The 7375-nt window shown below is 62.8% G+C and overlaps 1 protein-coding gene across 2 annotated transcripts in view; it reads left to right on the forward strand.

Annotated features, from left to right (window-relative positions):
* CFAP74 (cilia and flagella associated protein 74) overlaps positions 1–4339 on the forward strand; it is a 56752-nt gene extending 52413 nt beyond the window's left edge. Inside the window, exons 28-38 of one of the 2 annotated variants that reach the window (XM_088022649.1) lie at positions 199–333; positions 504–613; positions 749–804; positions 911–1030; positions 1259–1414; positions 2303–2432; positions 2634–2788; positions 2991–3123; positions 3363–3493; positions 3636–3848; positions 4046–4339. In XM_088022649.1, coding sequence (XP_087878775.1) covers positions 199–333; positions 504–613; positions 749–804; positions 911–1030; positions 1259–1414; positions 2303–2432; positions 2634–2788; positions 2991–3123; positions 3363–3493; positions 3636–3848; positions 4046–4147 — 1441 coding nt within the window. In that variant the 3' untranslated portion in view covers positions 4148–4339. The remainder of the gene's footprint in view (positions 1–198; positions 334–503; positions 614–748; positions 805–910; positions 1031–1258; positions 1415–2302; positions 2433–2633; positions 2789–2990; positions 3124–3362; positions 3494–3635; positions 3849–4045) is intronic. The other variant, XM_088022650.1, reaches the window with a different exon arrangement.
* Positions 4340–7375: the final 3036 nt, after the last annotated feature.

Here is a 7375-nt window from a genome sequence, read left to right on the forward strand (position 1 = left end):
GCCCCACAGGAACCAGGAAAGGGTAGGACAGCCACAGCCTGGGGCCCCTTCCCACTCTGGTCCAGGGCCCTGGGGAGCAGGTGTGGCCTTGGGCCCCCCTCCCCACTGCCCCAGGAGAGCATGGCCGGGCCTCCCATCTGCTGGGGCGCGCGCAGCATGGGCACAGGAGTGTGAGTGCATGCTGCTGCGTCATTCCAGTTCCGACGAGTACCAGGCTGCCCAGGCCACCCTGGCCAGATCTTTCCAGGGGAAGTTTGACAAGTTTGTGGTTCCCTGTGTCGTTGCCAGTGGTGACACCAAAGACAGGAAGGGGACAGAACCCCTGAGCTTCAGGTGCGGTGCTCTGGCAGGAGGGAGGGGGTGTCTTCCAGAAAGTCACCGTCCCTCCTGTGCTACCATCCCAGATCTGGGGCCCCGAAGGGAAGGGCACAGTGGCTGGAGTGGGCAGGACAAGGGCGGGGAGGTGGGGCATAGCGCCATCAGCACACGCTCCCCCCTCCCAGTCCTCACAATACCCTGTACCTGGAGCTGTGGTGTCCGGCAGTGGCACCATCTATCGTGGTGACCTCCAACAGAGGCAAAACCATCTCCAACTTCGGTGACATCGCTGTAGGTGAGCCTTGACTGGGCCCAGCCCCCCACGCACATCCCCACCCCAGAGGTCCAGCCCCCCCACAGTGACCGCCTGGGTTCCCACACCCCACTCCTGGGCCTAGGGCTATAACCTGATTCCACCTTCCCATTTCAGGACACCACGGCATAAAAAAAGTCTCCATCCAGAACATCTCCGCAGAGGATCTGGCTGTATCCCTGTCCGCACCCAGCCCAGGCAGCCTACATGGACGGGACAGGAGCTGGTGGGGGGCTGCAGTCCTGCCCTGGCCACCTTTCCTTGACACTGGGCCCTCAGGTGGAGTTCTCCATGCTAAACCCCAATGGCCCCTTCGTCCTGCTGAACGCCATCAGCAAGCTGCTTGCTGGCGAGACCCACGTCCTGACACTGTCCTTCTCTCCCCATGAGAGCGTCCTGGTGAGTCCCAGGCCCACTTTATGCCATGCTGCAGCCCGTGTGCTCGGGCCCCCGGGGGCGGCCAGTCCCCCTAGGCCGTCACCTCTGGTGGGCGGGCAGGAAGAGGCCACGGAGCTCAGAGCAGTGTCGGCTCCAGCCTGCCCCGACCCACTTGCTCCCAGCAGAGCCCCAGCACATGCCCCTGGCAGACGTCTGCCCCATGCTAATGGACGTGGTCTCTGTCCATAGGCCCAAGAGACACTGGACATCATCACCAAGAGAGGCACACTCTCCCTGACCCTCCTGGGCACCGGCGTGGCATCCATGATCACGTGCTCCATTGAAGGGAACACTCTCGACATGGGTTATGTGATTGCCAGAGAGTCTGTGTCCTCAAGCTTCAAGGTGAAGCACATCACGGGGGGCCTGGTGCCTGCCCTGGTCTCCTGGGAGGGGGCTCCACCTGGGTAAGGATCCAGGCCTTGGTAGAGGAGCCAGGGGAGGTGCAGGCCACCCCCACCTGAACCACCCCACCCTCCAGCAGCTGCCATCTCCACTGCCCTGTCCAGCACCCCTCCCTCCACTCCTCGCCTGCTCTGGCTCAGTGCTCCCTGTCTTCCTGCTCAGGGCCTTTGCAGGAGCCATCCCATCTGGGATGAGGAGGAGCTCAGCTCAGGCACTGCTGTGGGGGGTGGGGGCGTGGTCACAGATGGGTCCAGCAAGGTCACACTGCCCTGTGGCCTCTCACTGCCTGCGGAGGGCAGGCCTAGCTCCCCATGCTTCTCCAATGTCTAAGGGACTCACCAGCCTTGGGATCAAGCAACCAACAGGACACCTGCTTCGTCCACTGGCTTAGGTCGGGACCTGGCACTTAACCCAGAACAGGGATTCCCTGAAGTGTCTCACTGAGGAGGGGGCACTCTCAGGAGAAGGGGGTGAGGGCAGGGGAGAGCCTGGAGCAAAGATGCTGGTTCAGCTGAAGGCTAGCCTGAGCCTGACAACAGAGGGAGCTCTGGAGGACAGAGGGCACCGGGGAGCTGCCCCACCTTGAGGCACAGTGGATTCAGCTAGGTATACCAGCCTGGAAAGGGGGGTAACGTGAGGAGGGACGAGATGAACCAACAGCTCAATAAAGTGCAGTGAGCGCAAGGTGAAAATGAGTGAACAGGAGAGCAACTGGACACCCAGCGAGGCGTGACTCCCCCGGGGGGAGAGCGAGCTGAGACCCCCTTTGCAGCAGCCTGCACATGGGTGGCGGGATGGTAGCCTGCTGAGGGTCGCCTGTCCTCACAGCTGCAGAACTGCTCCACGCTGCCCATCAAGTTCTCCCTGCGGCTGGACAGCCTCTCCCGCTCCAAGAGCGAAGACCAGCAGCGGCTGCCGCAGTTCCTGGCCTCTCGGGCCCAGAGGACTGAAGTAGTGGGTGAGCTGGCGCACGGGGGCGGGGGACCACTGCTGGGGAGGGCCGTTGGGGCAAGGCCGAGGGACGTGGGAGCTGAGCTGCGGGAGGGGGGAGCTGAGCCGTGGGCGGTGGGCAGGGGTGGGGCCCGGGGCAGGGGTGCCGGCAGTGGATTGGTGGGGGTCCAGGAGCTCCAGCTGAGCAGGGACGCCGCCCGGCCCACAGGCACTCAGAACAACAGTGGCCAGAGCGTGTTCAGCGTGATCCCGGTCAAGGGCATCATGGACCCGGGCAAGGCGCAGGACTTCACCGTGACCTTTAGCCCAGACCACGAGAGCCTGTACTTTTCCGACAGGCTGCAGATCGTGCTCTTCGAGAAGGTGTGGCTCCACCAGCCCAGCCTCGACCCCTCTTCCCTCGTGTCCGGGGCCCTCCCAGCCTTCCCGGCCCGCCCAACTGGGGGCTCCGCGCCAGGGGTGTCGTCAGGTGGAGAGGCCACCGTCCCAGGTCCCATGGGCCCGCACCCTCCTGGGGCCCCGGTCACGGGTCGCAGGACAATGCTGCTATGCTCCTTGTCCCCAGAAACTCTCCCACCAGATCCTTCTGAAGGGCGCGGCCCGTGAGCACATGATGTTCGTGGAGGGCGGAGACCCCCTGGACGTGCCTGTGGAGTCCCTGACTGTGATCCCCACCTACGACCCTGAGCGCAGAGAGGGTGAGCCCTGGGGCGGGGGCGGGGGCGGGCTCGGTGCAGTAAGAGGACCACTCCTACTGCCCACCTGCACCCTTAGCCCTAGGAAGCCGGAAGGGTAGGGTGCTCATTCCTGGCCCAAAGGGTGGGGCCATGCTAAAGAGAGATTTCCTGAGCACCACCTGACCCTAGGCAGCTCCCTCACTCTCTGGGTGGCAGCCCGACCCCACCCCATTGGCCCCAGCCAGGTCCTCTCTCTTCAGAAGCAGAGGAGCTAAAGCCCATCCTGGTGACCCTGGATTACATCCAGTTAGACACAGACACGCCAGCCCCACCTGCCACCCGAGAGCTGCAGGTGGGCTGCATCCGGACCACCCAGCTGTCCCCAAAGAAGGTGACCACAGCACTGCCCAGGCCCACCCAGCCCCTCTCCAGCAACCCCTGCCTGGACAGCCTGGGCCCCTCCCGGCCTTGCCCCTTGATTGATATGGGGTGGGCAGCCTGCTGGTCAGGGCTGAGAGGGCAGGTGGAGTCAGCCCCCCTTGACCCCAGTCCCACTGCTTCCTGGGAGCTGTGCCTGGCCCGCCAGGGTCAGCAGCTCCAGTGTCCCGCAGACTGTCGAGTTCAGCCTGGACAGCAGCACGGCTCTGCAGCACAAGGGCTTCACCATCGAGCCCTCCAGGGGCTCCGTGGAGCGTGGCCAGACCAAGACCATCAGCATCTCCTGGATGCCACCTGCCGATTTTGATGTAGGTGCCACAGACTCTGGCCAGGAAGCCCTGCAAAAGCCAAAGGCTTGGCGGGATGACAACCCTGCCCCACCCAGGGAAGGGGCTGCTGGGTGGGCCCTGGGCAGGTGAGGCAGGCAGTGGGCCGGAAGACAACCCATGTGTCTGGTAGGCCAGTTGGCTGAGGGTCTCCTTCTTTCCTCCCCCTCCCATTCCAGCCAGATCATCCACTCATGGTGTCAGCCCTGCTGCAGCTCAAGGGGGACGTGAAGGAGACTTACAAGGTCCTCTTTGTGGCCCAGGTGGTGACCGGCCCCTGAGGCCACAGGAGTCTCTCCACAGAACCCCCTCAAACCCTCCTGTTCACCCTTGAAGCCCTCCCCTGGTCTGTAAACCAGGCCAAACCACCCACAGGCCTGGGACCTGGGCATCCCCTGCTGGGCAGGTTCAAATGTGCAGACCTCTGTGTTGCCCCAGGGCCAGGGCACCCCAGCCCCACAGGCATGGCCACTTCCTGCTGCCCCGGACCCAGTGAGTCCGGAGGCCCGAGAGCACCCCCTCCCTGGCCCCACTCAGAACCAGCAATAAGGCTAGTCCTACCCACAACCTACTCTTACTCTGAGCGCCTCAGAACCCCCAGCCCCACCAGTACCCACCTGCCCAGACTTTATAAGTCCTAGTGGGGGGAAGAGCTGCCCCCACAGGTCTGTCAATAAACCTCTGGGCTTCTTCATACAGGCCTTTAGTGTGGGATGTGCCCCAAATCAGAGATGGACACAGAGCCCTGGGGGGAGACATCACCCTGCCTTCTAACCCCCCACACCCACACACAAAAGTCAGTCCATAAACAATGAACTCTGCCTCTCTGGAGGGTGGGTGCCTAGATCATTGGGGTAACCGCTAGCAAGGCAGGGTGCTGGGAATACAGGCTGAAGTTGAGACAGGCCCAGACCCAGTGAGGCCCTGCAAAGATGAAGAAGGGTACAGGAGGCTCCAAAGCCAGGGGGACCCTTTAGGATTCTCTGCCCCTCCAAAGTTTCAGGATCCCTGATGACCCCAAGGAAGGAGGGAACAAATGTGGGGGACTCATGCTTAGGGCCTCCCTCAGTGTCTAGCTGGGGGTCCAGGGTGAGGCCCAGAGCATAAGTTTTGTTTTCCATTTTTCTGGACAGAGTCCAGGCTCAGCCTTCTGGGCTCCAACGGCTCTACCTTCGAGGTAGAAGCCCCCACAGGCCATACAACACTCCTTGGAGCTCAAAATGTGCCCTTGCCCCAGCCCCTGCCTTCTGGAGAGTGCTGGCTGGACATTGTCCCCACAGAGCCCATCCAGTCTGGCCCCTCTGTACACAGCATACCCAACCCCCCAACCCTAGTCCCATGCCTGCCAACAGGAGAGCACATGCAACTTTCCCTAGCAAGAATGGAGGGTGTGATGCATCTGGAGACTTTCCTGGGCACAGGCTTCAGGACACCAGCCTGGAACCACCTATCCTAACCCCAGTTCCTTGGTGCCCTTCATGGCTGGAAGCCTGTCATCTCCCTAACCTGAGGCCAGTGACGGTGACTCTACAGTGGAGTTTTGCAGGACTTCTGTCTGTGCCCTCCTGGAGCTGACCAGCCATAGCCCAAGCCACTTTCTCACCAGATGAGAGGAGAAGGCAGGCTCCAGCAGCCCAGGCCAAACCCAGGCCCCAGGAGGAGGTGCTCCCTGAAGGGCATGGTCCCTGCCTCCTCTTCTGGCTGGTGGGCAAGAGGGGCAGGCCACTCTTCTAAACCCTGGCCTCAATCTCCTGCTAACAGGCCCTGGTGCTCACTGGCCAAGGCCCTGCCTGAACTCCTGTGCACTGGCTGGACTTCTGTCCATCCCCCTCCCTCCCATCCAGTGAAGGGCAGGAGGGAGGAGGAGGAAGGATGGCCAGCAGCCAAGCTCAGCCAGCCTGGCTGGAGCAAGGTGGGCAGGAGGGGCCCTGGGGTGCCATGGCACAGCCTGGAGGTGCAGAACAGCTTCAGGGCAAAGCCCGGGACAAGATCAAGTGAGATCAAAAAGCAGGTGCCTGGCCCATCCAGGCAGGAGAGCCAAGCCCAGGAGGTCCTTCCAGTGGGGGGGACTCATGGAGAGTATATCCTGAATGCAATTAAGAAAGACAGGTCAGGGCACCTAGGGTGGGTCAGTTGGTTAAGTGACCGACTCTCTGATTTCAGCTCAGGTCATGATTCCAGGGTCCTGGGATCAAGTCCCAAGCTGGGCTCCCTGCTCAGCTGGGAGTCTGTTTCTCCCTCTCCCTCTGCCCCTCCTCTTCCCCCCGCATGTGCTCTCTTGCTCCTGCCCTCTCTCTCTCAAATAAATAAAATCTTAAAAAGAGAGAGAGAAAGAGAGGAAGGAAGGAAGGGGGGGTGGAAGGAAAGGGGGAGGAAGGAAGACAGGTCAGGGGAGCCTGGGTAGCTCAGTCGGTTAAGACACTGACTCTGATTTCTGCTCAGGTCATGATCTCAGGGTCGTGGGACTGAGCCCTGCCTCAGGCTCCAAGCTCACAGGGAGTCGGTTTCTCTCCCTCTCCCTCTGGCCCACCCCCTGCTCATGCTCACTCTCTCTCTCTCTAAAATACATGAATAAATCTTTAAAAAAAGAAAGAAAAGACAGGTCAAGGGTAGCTGCTCCTCCCACTCCCCAGACAAGCCTGATCACCCTGCCCCTTGCAGGGCGGACCACCTCCCTTAGCCTGACCACCAGATGGTGGAGTAGAGGCCGGAGGGAACCTAACAGTACCACTAGCCTGGTGAGAAGAGCAGCCAGATGGAAGAAATGGCCCCCAGTCTTTCCTGGCAGAACGCACAGCAGGCATTCTGTGACCCCCAGCCCCGGAGACCACAGAGGCCACACGCCCTAGGTTGGGCATGTCTTTCAAGGCGAAGTGCTCTGGAAACGTGGTTAGCTCCCGGGACGCCGCAGGGGCCTGGGGCGACGCTCAGACTCCCGGTGGGCCTGCCGACGGCCAGCCCCAGGCAGTGAGCGCCCGCAGCGTGCGAGCAAAATAAACGTCCTTGAACAACACGCTGGGAACGCCCCAGAATCTTGGCTCTTGCAACCCTTTACCTTGAGCGCCGCGCTGTGTGCGAAAGTCGTCACATTTGTCCTGGCCGCCCCCTCCGGGGCCACACCCTGTGCAGCCGCGGCCACAAAAGGGGTCGCCCGGCCCGCACCGAGCCTGACTGCAGGACAGGCCTGGCCCAGCCGGGATGGGAGTTCTGCGCCCGGGCGGAGGGCAAGACCCCCCTCCCTCCGCCCCGACACCCCAGGCTCGCAGGCGCCGGGGACCAGCGTGGCGGGCGGGGCCGTGAGGCGGGGCCCGAATTGGGCGTGGCTTCGAGAGGCGGTGCCTCTGGCGGGCGGGGCTTGGGGCCAGGGGATCCGGGATGTGGCCGCGGGACAGGCCTCCGGCGGGCGGGGACCCTGGGGCGTGGCTACGCGTCTCGGGGGCGGGGCCTGCGCGGGGCGGGGCCTCCATAAAGCGGCGCGGCCGGCGGGCCCGCGCTCCGGGTCGGCGCCG

This window comes from Eumetopias jubatus, unplaced genomic scaffold (genome assembly GCF_037043125.1).
Source record: "Eumetopias jubatus isolate StellerSeaLion01/CBP00866 unplaced genomic scaffold, mEumJub1_p1.0 scaffold_4, whole genome shotgun sequence".
NCBI classification, from domain to species: Eukaryota; Metazoa; Chordata; class Mammalia; order Carnivora; family Otariidae; genus Eumetopias; species Eumetopias jubatus.